General features: G+C 45.3%; 1 protein-coding gene across 3 annotated transcripts in view; it reads right to left on the bottom strand.

Moving 5' to 3' along the window:
• Positions 1-3,576: 3,576 nt before the first annotated feature.
• Positions 3,577-14,749, bottom strand: part of SERTAD2 (SERTA domain containing 2) — an 84,921-nt gene continuing 73,748 nt past the window's right edge. For all 3 annotated transcript variants that reach the window (XM_051614928.1, XM_051614929.1, XM_051614931.1), the window contains one exon: positions 3,577-6,136. In XM_051614928.1, the coding sequence (XP_051470888.1) occupies positions 5,188-6,136 (949 nt within the window). In that variant the 3' untranslated portion in view covers positions 3,577-5,187. The remainder of the gene's footprint in view (positions 6,137-14,749) is intronic.

Below are 14,749 nucleotides of genomic sequence, written 5' to 3'. Positions count from 1 at the left end.
TTAATGCCCTAAAGGACAGTGCGTTGTACGTATTAAAACTGGACGGATTCGGCTCCTGGCTCGCCTGGCTGCGTCCCGGTACAGCTGCTGGCACGGCACAGCCCGGCCGAGCAGCCCTGGGGACCCGCCAAGGGGTGGCCAAGAACAGCCACGGCCCCCAAAGGCCCCTCTCTCTCTGGCCTTGGGGACAAAAGCCTCATGCCAGGAACAGGCCTGGCACAAGGGGACGTTTTTTCTTGTCCTGCAAAGGAGAGCGGGGGGCGAGACCGGGCTGTCCCCCTCCCCCCATGTCCCTGGCCACCTCCCGCACAGGGGGTGAGACCCTCCCCCGAGGGCTGACCCCTGGGGTCTGCCTGAACCCTGGGGTCTGCCTCACCCTCCTCTTTTGGGAAGGGCAAGAAAGAAGCCAGAATTTTTATGTATTTATTTTTTTATTGTTTATTGTATAATATAAAACTACAAAAGTAAGACTGCTCATTTCCATGTACATTTGTCCAATTGTGTTTGTTTTTTTTTGATTACAGCCCATACCTACATATGAATACAGTAATCTGGTTTCAGATGTATATGTCTGTAATATTGCATAGAAAAGGCACAGCTCTAAGGTCTGTGGGAGGGGAAGGGGAAATACAGCCTTTTTTCTCTTTTTTTTTTTTTCTTTTTTTCTTTTTTTGACAATAACAAGCCCTGTTCAAACAACCATGCACTGAACATGTCACACTATTTACACCTTTTCCAGAATCTTGGCCTTTACAGGCACTAGTATGGATTATGCTGAGAACTAGACAGGGGTTGAGGTTGGGATTTTGATCTGCAATTTGCATTTATAAAGGGGTTCCAGAACTTGCATTAGGCTTATTTTCAGGAAGGGAAAAAAAAAAAAAGTGCTTAAAAAAGGACTAATTTCTTTAAAAATGTTCAGTCTAATTAATTAATCAGAAGCACTGAAAGCAACTTGCACAGAAGCAGGATACTGAAACCTGATGGGGTGGGAAAAAAAAAAAACAAAACCAACCCAAAAGAAACCCTGTAATAAGAACAAAAAGTTCACAAGATGCTGGAAGATTTAAACTGTTTGTGGGACAGGATCCATTACCATTTACTCAATTTAATGGTGATAAAAGTGTAAACTTTAGGTTCAAAATATTGGTTTTAAACAACCCAGGCTGTTACCACACACAGCGCTGAGAAGTAACCAAACTACCTTTCACAAGGTCCAGATTTATTCTTACAGTGATTGCTTCAGACAGTGGCTTTGCTGTCTTGCTGTTCTAGCTGGCTGCAAGGAAGGTGCCAGAGTGATGGTTTTGCATATGACACTGCTTGACAATGTTCTCAAGAAGAGCGATGTTCCCTTCCTTTGCTTAGAGAGCTGTGCAGTCCCATTGGGCTCCAGAGGGGACCTGTGTTGACCAAGGATGGGCTGGTCAGACGTACAGAGCAAGGTGGGTAGTTTGAACTTGAGCAAGGAAACCCTCTGCCACAAGTGCACTGTGTGGTTGTGACTTCTTGTCTGGCCTTACCTTCTGGCAAAGAGGTGGTGTCAGCTCTGTCACAATTTCTGGGGCTGGAGGTAACATCCTGCAAGCTTCTTTAGTCCTCCAGACCCACGGACTTTGGCTGGACTTCTCATGTGTGTTTAAAAAAAATTTTTTAAAAATCACTTTTTTTTCCCAGTATTTCCCAGGCCAGCACGAGGGAGGTGATGGTGTTTGCAGATTCCATCAGACTGCCAGGGGAGGCCTGTCTTGAGAAGTTGACAGGGTAGTGAGCCTGACTGGGACTAATTTTGAACATAAAACTGTCCCTCATCCATATCTTTTTTTGCATATTTCAAACAACTAGACCCATATTAGAAGAGTGGGACCAAAAAAGAAAAAAGAAAAAAAAAAAGGAGTCATGTGAACCATTCATATCCTGACTGGAACTCGATTTCTTTTCTTTCTGGCTCCCATACCCTTTTTCATATAGATTTACATTCCTACAAGAGAATACATTCCTACCATACATTCTGTACATGTTACAATCCAGATGTTGTTAGCCTCACAATAAAATAAATATATTTACAGAAGAAAAAAAACAACCGAAAAAAAAGAATAAATAATTTATGAAAAAAAAAAAAATCACTTCAAATCCAAAGCTCTCTTATTCTGCTCCCATCTTGTCACTTCATTGCACATTAATGTCAATCTCCATCCCTGGTGTAGGTCTCACCACGCGTGGCTGCTGTTAGGACCATGGCAAAGGCCACGCTAGAGACAGTAAGTGAGCGTGTGGGGAGAAAGCCACAGCTGAGCCCTTCCCTCTGGAGCCTGCTGTGGTTACAGAGCAGCACCCGCCTGGATAACCTTTGCCCAGGCCCATAATTCAGGTATGTTTATGGCCTATGGGATTCCCAAGAGGACTCTGCCCCAAGGATACACAGACATCCTCTTCTGAGTGGTAAAGTGGATTTAGAGCTCCCCTCCTGTTCTGCGGATACCAAAACTTCAACTAACCCCACTGAAACTTAACAGCACAGCTCTCCAAAAATGGCATCAATGTGAACTTTTGCCTAGCATATGGTATTTGTTTAAATGCACAAGTAATCCCCCCCCCCAAAAAAAAGGGCAGCTCCAGCATCTTGTAAATGAGTTTGTAACCATGGTAAGGCAAGTGCTTACCCAGTTACCATGTGGAACTGCTGCTGTTCCCGCCTGCCTGCAGGTTTGTGCAGACAGACACTCCCCCCCCCTAAAGCTAAGGCCTTCCCAGTTACTCCAGTTTTACAAGAGGTGCAGAATCCAGCAGGGCTGTTTGTTTTCGTACAAGGGCCAAGGAGTGTGGCTGAGCAAGGTCCAGTGGCTGCCAGGTGTGAGAGTGAGCGTGTGTGTGTGTGTCCCCTCCTCCCCCACCCCCTGACTTCCAGTGGTCCCTAAACTAGGCTTGGTCAATGGTTTCCTGCTTGAAGCATTAACCATCTCTTTTCTTTCTTCTATTTTTATTCCATGTAAGGAAAAGAACTGCAAATCCACCAGCATCCTGCTGCTTCACTGAGTCGAGCTTGGAAAAAAAAAAACAACAAAAAAAGAAGCAAGCAAAACCCACCCTCCCTCAGCCAGTCCTCCCCCCCCCCCCCCCCCCCCCCATCTCACCCTGGCAGATGAATTAGGAGCCAGAAGCGCGTTTGGTAATTGTACGTGACACATTTCATTTCCATTAGAAGTTCCTTCATTGCAAAATGTATTGGCTTTTACACTGTGTCTGTGTGCATATCTACGTTACATCTATCTACCTACCTACTAATAAATATAGATATATATGGCCTGTTTTAAAGTGCCAATTTATAAAAAAAGCTGCCTCCTGAAAAAAAGGCAGACAAGACCCAATTTCATCCATGACAAGAAGGGAGCAGAACTGACTGAGTATTGCCAAATGACGTAAAACATAATTTAAAATTTCTTAAATAAATATAAAAGTTATTCCTAAAGAAGCCATAGGCATGTCAACAATATAGGTTGTAACTGGCGCTCAACAGCTAAAGTACCATTGAAAAAACTAAAATGCCATAGCAACTTCAGCAATAGGCATGATACATTGCAAACATTATTCTTTATCTTTTTTTAAATTAAATGTACACCACAATGAACTTAAAAAATGCTATTGGTGCAGTAACGAGAAGACGCCTCAGGTGTTAGGGGGAACAGGACCATGCATAGAAAGCTGTGTCTGTATATTCATTGTAAAACAGGTCTATAAAGTGTAAAGCAGGTAACACAGTTGATACAAGAAACCAACCCTATACGAGATGCCAAGTGATGTAACACGACTGGCTCCAGTTTCAACAGCAATGGATATTCAAGCAAGTCCATCCAGTGCAGGTAAGAGATGAGCTTCACTGCAGTAATACTGAAGTTGCCTTTTTCAGCACTTAGCACAGTGAGGTGGGGAGAGGGAGGGAGAAATGCTCCAAGAAAGGGCGAGTGGATGCTGTCAACACCAGTCTTCTGCCCGCTCCACATGTACGCTCGTCGGTCAGGAAGATGGCAGCCAGAGCTTGGCTCTCAGTGGGCAAGGGGCATGTTCCTCCTCAAAACCATTCCCAGGAGCTTCGGGTGAGGACGTGCTGATCTGCCGCCGTCTTAAGGCGCTCCACATCCCGCAGGATGGGCACCCCAGCTGGGGATGCAGGCGGGCTCGGGGGCTGCAGCCGCTGCGGTGCTCGGGACCTCTTTGGGTGAAGTTCCACAACTGTTTCCTGCCAACTGCTTCACATACGTGTTGGAAAAGGACATGGCTCTAAGTTTCAGGAATCACAGTAGTGCGCAGTGGGTACAGCAGGGAGCAAACACTTGTGAAACTCCTACAGAAGCAGCTCCCAGCCCTTTCTTAAAGCACTTTTTTGTTTGCATTCAGGGAAACCGACTGCAGGCTTATTTGATCCAATTTTCTCTTTGCACCATACACATATAAAACATTACAACTCTGTATAAAAGTACAAGTGGTTCTTGTACATCTGAATTATGCAGGAACTATGTGAGCAAATCCTATCAAAATAGCTATTTTTTTGTGTGTGTATAAACAGCATTTGTTTTTAGAAAAAACAATATCATAAACTGCAGAATCTGTACAAAAATAGAAAATAAATTTGGGCAGCAGTTTCTAAACAGCCATGTAAATGCAACACTTAAAGAGGAGCAGGTTAATGCCTCCAAAAGGCTGAATTGCTAAGTCAACCTATACAGGGCTAAAATGGTACTGAGATTATCTAAATAATAAAATTTTTTACCTCTCGCAATAAAACTTATAGAAAAAATAGACAAATATGCACATGCAATTTACAGCTTTCCCCAACATAATCCTTGTGCTTAGCTCTTACCATTTTTTTTCTTCTTTTTTTTTTTTTTTCTTTTTGTAATAACATAACATTGTCTACAATACATATTCTTTCCTATACCAGGATATTCGGTCTTCCTTGAGGAACCACTTTAAAAAAAATACATTAGAAGTGGTCATACATGGATGAAGGCACTCCAACTCTGCTTGAAGCAAAAACTAGTGTGATCCTTTTCTTTTCAAAAAAGGCAAGCAAGGACGCATGCACAGTGCTGTGAATCGGGTGGGAGGGACTATGGAAATACTACTGAGTGTATATACTGGTACTTAAAATTATTTAAAAAAAAAAAAAAATTGCTAGATGTCTGTATTTTAAGACCCAACAAGCACCTCCATGATGTGATCCAGTTCTGTGAGGTCCATTTTGAAAGGCTGATTTGGAGTAACTGGTTGACTGCTGTACGGAGCAAGAGTTTTGAGGAGCTCATCTGCTGAGACAGGAGCCATTTTTGAGGCAGCCCCCGTGGCAGACGTGCAGGGGTCAAAATCATACATGGACGTATCAATGTCAGCGAACAGAATATCATCCAGGGTCAAGTCTGTGAGGAAACCTGTAGAAGTTGTTATCTCGAAGTTGCCAGGTAGCGAATCCATGAGCTTCGACTCGGCTGTTCTGCTCTCTGAGAGGCCCTCGGGCTTTTGAACGTTGGACTGGCTGGGGTGGTCTTTAGAGTCATCGGCTGCTGTTTCCGCTGCTACTGCCTCTGCGGAGGTAGGTGCTGGACAAAGCTCCTCGATTTCGTCCAAGGCTGAGGAGAAGCTGTCCTTTACTGGTTGGAGAGCAGGAGGTGGTGGTTTTGTCGGACCATCGTGCTGGACAGTCGGGGAAGTGCAAAAAGTGTCGTCCTCGAGCAAAGAGGCTGGGGTGAGGCAAGACTCCAGGGGCGTAGTGCTTACGAAGTCAGTGGGGAGGAGGGGCTGGGAGGCGAGGTGGCTGAACGCCGGCTGGGCCTCGCGGAAGTTGTCGCCGAGAGGGTCGGCGGGCTGCGAAGCGGTCATGAACATGGGCCTCAAGCTGCCTTCTTGTTTGAGTTCTTCCTGGATTCGCCTCAACATGTTGTTAATTAAAACTGTCTTTTGCAAGCTTGGCTCGGTTAATGGCCTGTGGTTATAAAGTTTCATAAGGGAAATGTTGAAGATAGTCTGACGCTGTAAGGTGTAAGACACCTTAGAGGGACCGTCAGTGGGAGACACCACTTTGCCTTCCAACCCATCTTCATGCTCGTCAAACTTGCGCTTTCCTCCTTTCCCCAACATATATCTGAAAGGGAAAAAGAGAGATCAGTGAACCCAGTGAGCCTGAAGCCTGTTCTTCCCACCAGAAACACCACTCCAGCCCACTTACTCCCTTGCACACGTGGTGTGGACAGACCGGCTGCTTTGTCCCCTCCTCACTTCCCCGTAACAGTCACCAGTGGAAATCTGTCCACATAAGTAACTTGCTTGTGGCCAAAGCAGCGTGATGAGGAAGCAGAAGCTACCTTAACACAATGCTCGGGTCCAACATGTTTAAGCACGGCTACGCTGGTAAATTCCAAGCAGGAATTCAAACAGCACCTACAAAACTCAAGCCCTTGTGCGCTTGTCAGCAGATTTACCTCTTGCGTATGTTAAACCTATAGTCCCCAAATATCTGCACATAGGTGCACAAGTAACACATACTATACTGATTGTTCCTTTACATTTCCTGACTGATGCAGTGCTGTGCCTGGGAATACAAACACAATACACCAAGGGCCTTACAATGACTTTCCCTTTTTATTCAAAAGTGTGTTTATGGGGGAAAGGGGAGCGAGGCTCAAGCAGTCGTAAACTGAGAGAAACCTCCATAGTGAAGTCAGAAGAGTCAGCCCCTTAGACACCAAGATACATGCATATCTGACCTCGTGGGTTAATTTAACTGATCACATAAGGACTAAACCACTAGAGCAGGAAATGCAGTTATTGCACTCAGATAAATTACAGATGAAAAAGATTATGATCTGTCAGGTCTTTCAGTCTAATCCCCAAGACCATTCTCTGCACTACACTCTGCTGCTGCAGCCAGGGCCTTCAATCCTGACAGTGCCTGGGTCCCACTCTAGGGAAGGGCCATCTGCCTCAGAAAGTTTCTAAGGAGTTTTGCTGTCTGCTGAAGCACTGAGCACGCCCCTCCAGAAACCGAGCCCCAGAGAGCAGCCCTAGTCCCAGCCTCTGGGCCCAGGTGGGAGGGAGCACAGGCCCTGCCTGCCCCTGGCAATGGGGGGATGCACTGCATCCCCACCAGCTCTGCCTAGGGGCTGGGGTGGGCTGTGCTCTCACCCCCCTGCTCTGCTGGGTACGGGAAGCATTTTCACACGGGAGTGTCTGAAATAATCTCCTCAGCTTCTGCCTGGGCAAAGCAATGCCGGCAACCTTTGCTTCCTCTGGTAAGACTTCAAAGACCTCATCAACCACAGACAACAGCACCAGAGCAAGGATGCACCGTTCCAGATGCACCAGTTGTCTCCCCCATTGAAGCATGTACCCCACACAGGACTACAACCATGCCAGGTTTCATTTGAGAACAAAAGAATGCCGTACAGCTTTCTAAAGAACAAAAAATCCGCATAAATGCATGTGCTTGTCTCCTGGTCAGATGGCAGATTTTGAAGAAGGAAACAAAGGGAATTTTACCAAACTTGCCCTGCATCATAAATCATTTCTGAGCTAAGAGTAAGTAGGGCATTTCAATCCCCAGCGCTGTCTCTTCCAGGATGTTTCAGAGCGCCTGGAAACGCTCATCTACACAGCACAGTCCCAGCCTCATTTTGTCACCATTATTTTAGTGACATGCAGATCCCCCCAAACACAGAGGAATGAAGGAATCGCTGTGCTGTGACAGAGGCACGACCTAACATTATGCTTCTGAACATGGAGGGTATTAGTCAGAAACCCTCTGTCCTACACCACCACCCATCTTCAGTGTGTAGCCACGTTTTGGTTTGTTGAAATATCATGATTACTTGGGTGAAACAGCACGGTCCCTGTGACTGGCGCTTCTTTCAGCGCTTGTGAGATGCCTGGTTCCCTCTGACACTCTCCCTCACTACCTGCATGGACCCAGTTTACCAGAAAAGCTGTTTTATCACATATAAATCAAAATTAGAAGGAGCAGAGGTTGTTACTACACTTCTTTTGCCTGTCCATGGGCTGCATCAAATCAGCTGAGAAAAAGTCCTACCAGGGGCAGGATTGCAGGTGTTGCAGAGCAGCACCCCACACTTGGCCTGCTTCCACATCTCAGGGCAAACGTTTGGCTTTCCCTTCATTTTCCTGAGGTGCTGGAGCACTAACCCAGCTGCCCTTTCTATAGGATCACAGAAAGCCCCCTGTTCATCCCTCCCTCCATTTCACAAAACACTAATAAAATGCCATGAAGGCTTCTGTCTCGTTGTTTTTTTTTAAAAAAAAAAAAAGAGTGGAAGAAGCTTTCCAGCCCCAGCTACGCAGAGGGAAGTTGCAACAGGCATATAAATAGATTTTTTTAACCCCAAACCTGACTCCTCTCATACAAACTTTTTCAACGCAGCTATCGTCTAGGAGACAAAACTTGCCTTCCTTATTTGAGTACAATTCCTGTTTCCCCCAACGGGATCCACGCCTGCAAAATGACTGCACCAGGTGGGTCTAACACCCATTTGATCATCATGCACTGGCCTGAGGTAGCTAAGGACTTGCAAACATCCCCAGGAATGTCTGAAAAACATTTAAAGGCAAAGAGCCCTTCTGAAGCAGGAGAGGGGGCAAAAGAAGTCAGGATTTCAATGCAAAAAGAAAAGAGCTTCAGGAAGCCTTTGCTGGATGTTAAATCCAGAATCAGATTGGGTGAAGTGAGCCTCCTCTGGTTAAAAATAAGTCCCAAATCCAGATCATTTTCTAGCATATTATGCAATTAAAAAAAGAAAGGCAGAGGGGGGAGGGAGCAAGCTGAGCGGAGCTGAGGAACGGGTAGGCTGCCATCCAAGCTCCTTGGCCAGCTACCAGCAATCCCCGCGCCTGGAATCTCGGGTGAAAAAAACTCTGAAATTTAGCACTACTGCCGAAGTCTGGTTTTTCTCTGCTCCCTAGTGTCATTCCATGGACTACTCCAGGGCTGTGCACGTGGGGTTGGGGTGCAGGGCAGGGGTGTGTGTGGGGGGGAAGGGTTGCTTTGCTGTTCAGATGTTCACAACAGACACTTCCTCCCACTTTGGTCAGACAGAGCAAAAAACAGAGGACTGGGCTAGCAAGAATCAAAACCCCTGCCCAAGTCCAGCACAGTTTCAAAGCAGTGATGGGTTAGGAGGAGAGCTAGCAGCTTTCCATCCCTTCCTACTATCTACTCTCCCTGAAAAAAGACAGACTCAGACTCTGTCCTAAAGACATACCAATGCTCCTTCCGCAATGCTCTATTTAAAGGAGAAATTTGTAAATGGCTTGGGGACTACTAGAGCTCTGAAGTTTGTCAGGCTCTGCCAGGAATGTATAAAAATATTCCCTGCACAGAGTAAACCTTTTTCCCCATGATAAAGAAAGCTGAGCCTTTGCATGGCCACACTCCCTTCCCTGCGCTCAGTTATTAATTGTTATTGTCAGGGAACATCAGCACACATGTCCCAGTGAACCCAACTGAGCCCACTAGCATCCAAGACTGAGGGGCTGCTAGTTAATGCATTTTGTAAGCTGATCAGTAAGAGCTACAGGATTATCATAGTAAACACAACGATAACCTCACTACGTCATTTTCCAGGAAGCTTAGAAATGATTCAAGGTTTCCTGTATGTATGACTGTCAAGCTTCACATCTCACTCGATCTTCATGTAGCTTAGTTCAGAGCTTGTCCTTTTAAAAGATGAAATAGATCAGGCAACTCCCCACTTCACCTAGCAACTTGTCAGCACAGCTTTCAGTTTCGTTTTCCCCAGTAATGCTCCCTGAAGCGGGCTTAACCATCCAAGCAGCAAAGTAGGACACCAGCCTAAGCAAGAGGGTTTTATTCCCCCAAACAGTGGGCTCAAATGAGCACCACCACACTCTCAGCTGTATCAAGTTTTATTTTATTCCCTTCTCCTCTGGCACGCAAACAGGAATTGTAAAAACGTTTTCCTCCAGTTTCCATAAATCACTTTATTCTTTCTAAGCGAAGCAAGGCAGCAGTATCTTTTTAGACCAACTGATAGAGTTGGTAAAAGCAGACATGCTTTCAGGCTTGCAAGCCTTTCTCTGGATCTCCATAAAGGGATTGTATAGTTTCGGACCACCAGAGCTTAAGACAATATTGCCTGTTTTTGAAACCATCTCTTCCCACTTTCAACCAAAAGTTTCACACCTACATGAAAGAGATCAGTGTTGTATGTCCTAAGATACTGAACATCATAAAAAAAAAAAAAAAAAAAAAAAAAAAAAAAAAAAAAAAGCTGTACAATGCCAATATTTGATCTGGTTCAGTTCATCTCAAAAACTTTGCTCCTAGCCTTCCAGCAAAACTCCTGCTGGGAAAATAAAACAGCCAAACCTACAGATCGGGTCAGCCAAACATCAGCATAAAATGGGATATACCTGCACTCTCCCGAGTGTCAGGAGACAGAGTTGCCCACCAAGTCAGATGTCTATAACGGGGACAGCCAGACAATTGCATCCCACCAAAACACAGTATTTTGGACAGGCAGCCACAAAGGTTCATATCCATTGAGGGTCTTTCATGGATCTATTCTGGCTGAGCAAGCAATCCCAGCCAGATGTATTTCTGCTGCGTTTCCATCCGTCTGCCAGCAAGCAATTTTGGGGCCAAGCATTAAGAGTTGAAATGGGATGTCGCTTTGTTGTTGTTTTAATAAAGGGTGTTGCAGGGTTTTGTCATGCAAGTTAGTTTTCAATGTTACTTTGAGTATGTGGAACTAGAAAGCTGAAGAAAGGCAAGAGAAGAACTGCATTTATCTGGGGATTGGGGTGGAGGGGAGTTTCTTGGAGATCTTCCCAATATTTTCCACCAGTCAGCTCCAGCTCTGGAAGACCCATAACCAAAAGCTCAACCAATGTTACTGAGAAAGATTCAACTTGCTTTTTTGCCCATTTAGGGCGATTGCACGCGCCTCAGAGCCAGAAAAACCCTAGCATTGTTTGGGAATTGGCTTTTCTTAATTGAAAAACAAAAGTAATCTATATATTTTTTTTCATTTGAATGTCATTTAGCTTCCTTTTATTGGCTCTGCATGCTCTTCAGACAGAGCTGGAAAAAAATGCAGTTTGGGCTCAGTAGAAGAGATAATCAGCCTGGAGCGGGTGGTTCTCTGGAGTCAACCAACATCGATTAAACACAGAAAAGCTTGGGCAATGCCTGACTATGTCTCTGAGCCCACTTAGTGATGAATCCTTTGCTCTTTGTCTTTAACAATTGGGAGTTGGCATAGGGAAGCAATACATATATAAAAATGGAGGAGAGTAAGTGATTTGGTTATCTCACCAATAATAAAAATACCCTTTAATGTTAATTCTCAAAGGCTTTTAACAGTTTAGTTTAAAATGTCTCTCAAGACTGATTTCTTGGAAATCAATTCCACAACCCACTAGTCCCTCCCTGCTCATCAAGGCAGACAGGAAGGAAAAAAAAAAGAAAGAGGAACTAAACACCAAGAGGGACAGCAGAAAAGGATCTTTAAGAAGTCTCGTTTCCACTCACATATTTACACAACCCTATCAGTCAGTGTAGAGAACGAACAGCTTAATACAGCAAGGTTCATTTTTGGAACAAATGCCACACTGCTCAAAAAGGTAAAAGCATCAAACCCCAGAGTCCACAAGCAACCCTTCCTCCCCATGCAGCCAAAGGAGACACCAGCAGCAGGGGGTTGGGCAAAAAGTGGAATTTAAAGAAGGACCAGTTAATTTCTGAAATCCTGGGTAATTAAAAAAATGGGAGGAGGAGGGAAGGAAAAAAAAAAGGCAACTTGGGGGAATTAAAACACTACTTCACACATACACGTGTGCAGAAAAAGAAACACAAAAACCCCCCAAAAAACTCCCCAAACTGCAAAGGGAGTACTGAATTTGCCCATTTCATTCCCAAAACAAAGTTTCCCAAACCTCAGGTGTAAATGAACCTCACCAGGGTTTCTCGGAGACTCTCATCTAGTAAATCACGCAAGTGCTTTCTGTGTCACTTCTGGCACATGCAGTATTATTTTCCTCTCCTCCATCCCTCACTCCTCATCCTTGAGGGTTGCATTGGCTGTATCCTGGCCCAACGGTAGTCAATGACTGTTTTGTTACTGACTTCAGCAGGATCAGGATTTGGCATAGATAACTGCAGGACCAAAATAAAAAGGCCTTTTGTGCCAACTGGGTTCAACTGGTAAGACGAGGGCTAGATCCTCTGAGCTAGCACAGGCAGGCTGAGCTGCTGCAAGGCATTTCAGGGCTGCCAGATCCAGCCTGAGGGACCACCTGAACTTGTAACCAGTCCCTGCAACTTCAAAGCACCTGTCCCCTAGAGATAGAGGGAGGCAAATAGGTAAAACTCTCTCTCCCGCTCCCCATTTCCATATCCACAAGGTCACGATACAGAGAGGGTGAGCAGCCATATCTTGGGAAGACCCCCCCGCAGGGACATGACCACAGGATCATCCCCCATAGAATGATGGTCCTGGGACTGGAGAATCCTGGCAAAGCAGAGCAAACCTGCCCCAGCAGCTGGGAGCCAGCCCACCTCCTCCCATTCGAAGCTGGAAAGGAAGGAAAACAGCAGAGGGGAACGCCAGGATAAATCTGGCACCCTCTCCCAGCCTCGCTAAAAACAAGGAAGAAAGCCGAATAGCCCAGGTGTTGAGGTTCAACTCCAGGACTGGAGCAAATAAGCAACACAGACTTTCAGAGGTGACAGTCACTGTGTGATGAAAATCACCCCTCCTTGAAGACTTCATCTGTTGACACCAGGGTCCTGAAATCCTGGCACGGCAGCATCCCTGGGAGCTAGTACAGCGTGTACCACGCAGTAACGCACGGCTACGTTCAATATGCTGCAGCTGGCTCACAATTTGTACACTGACGGGTGGTGTGGGGTTTTTTGTTTGTTTATTGGTTTTGTTTTGTTTTTTTTTGCAAGGCTGCTTCTCAGGATCTGATGCAGATTTTACTTGTCTGAGTGTACTGCGTCCATGCTGCCTGGCTAGAGAGGACTCCCGATGACTGCTGCCTGCTAAGAACTGGGTCTCATGTCACACATCAGTTAGAAAACAAAACCCCTAAACCTAGACAAGAGGTACAGGGAATGGAGCTGTGCTCGGGTTTCTGTCCTTGCCAGACCCAGTGCTCAGACATTCCCCATTTATGAGGCTTGTTTTCTCTGACACTTAAAACATCTTACACTAATTCTGGGTATTTGGGGTTTTTTTGTAATTATTATTATTTTTTGTTTCAACTGAGTGAGCTTTAATAAACACTTACAAAACTCTCCTTTAGAGCTATATCAAAAACTTGGCCTCCCGGGTAGCTTTGCACTTCCAGAGAGTACAGGGGATTGCTCTTATGTTTGCAAGACTCTGCTGCAAGGCTGTCACTGCCAGCAATAACTAAGTGGCAGTTATTTTTCACGTGTCTTTTATAGGGACCTAACTCTTCCCTTCTCCTCTGGTGGATGGGTGAACCTCAGCTCTTCCAGAAGCAACAGAGAGGCAAGCAAAGCTGCTCAGCACCCCGGCAGGAAGGAACCCCCTCCTGTATTCAACAAGAAAGGCAGTCCTGTCCTCTCCCTATAGAAATGCAGCCTTAGCCCCTCACTTTGGGCACTCGTGAGACTGGGGGGAGAGCAACTGGCAAGATGAGTGACAGTGGTCTTTTCTAGTCTCGAATTAAAATTGAAACAAGAAGGAAAACCACAGTGGGTGATTTTCAGAGGCTACTCTCGGCAGAAATTAGCTAGGGACTGCACAAGGAAACCTCTCAGCACACAGGAGACAAGACATCAGAGGAAGCTCAGCCTCTCATTCGAGGAGCATCTGAAGTCACGCAGTTCTCATGGGGCTTGACTTTGGTACTCAGAGCCTGGAGCCCCCAGGTCCCTAAAGGAGAATCCGTGTTAATCACAAAGTAAGGTGAAGCCTTCCCTAGCAAATAAGCAATGCAATTATAAAGCCAGTCAATAGTGTAACGCCAGCCAACGTGTTCCAGCGATATTTTGAAACTGTAATCTGATCCTACTGTTTCCATCCTCGTGCCTTGCCTGCTCTCCCTTGTTGCATACTGTACTATTTGAGGCCCAGAGGGCAAAGCAAGCTCTTGCTGTTAATGATCAGAAACTGCATTTTGAGTGAGAGCTCTACGTGTGCCGCCCACACTACTTTCTTGATAGTTTCTTAAACTTGCAGCCCATCAAAGACCTGCTAGAAGGCTCTCAGAAAAACAAAACCAGGCAGAAGAACCAAAAACACAGTTACAAACTCCACTTCTGCCTTCAGTTTCCAGCTCCTTTTTGCCACGCTAAAATAAGGCAAAGCCACAGTCTAAGGCAATCTCCGATTCTGTAGTGTGTTAAGTCTTGCAGGAAACATATGCTTCTGTTAAATTGGAAACAGTTTCTAATGCTGTCAGTTTGCTAAATGTAACATGTCCCCTTGGAAGAAGGGGAGCAGTTTTAATGTTTTTGACTAACTGCACACACTAGAGAGCATGTCTGATAAGCTAGAATGGACTCCAATAAATATAGCTTAGAATAAATTACTGCCTCATTAAGTAATCGTTTGGAAAAAGGAGAGCAGGTTTTCTAGATTATAGCTGTGTTATTAAGGGTGTTTATAATATTAGGAATTCTATCAGGGTAGCAGAATGTAATGCAAGTTTAAATCAGACGAGCCTTTGTTAGCGCGTTAAACCATTAAAG

This window comes from Apus apus, chromosome 3 (assembly GCF_020740795.1).
Source record: "Apus apus isolate bApuApu2 chromosome 3, bApuApu2.pri.cur, whole genome shotgun sequence".
NCBI classification, from domain to species: domain Eukaryota; kingdom Metazoa; phylum Chordata; class Aves; order Apodiformes; family Apodidae; genus Apus; species Apus apus.
The sequence above is the reverse complement of the archived record's forward strand: the minus strand, read 5'-3'. Positions and strand labels throughout refer to the sequence as shown.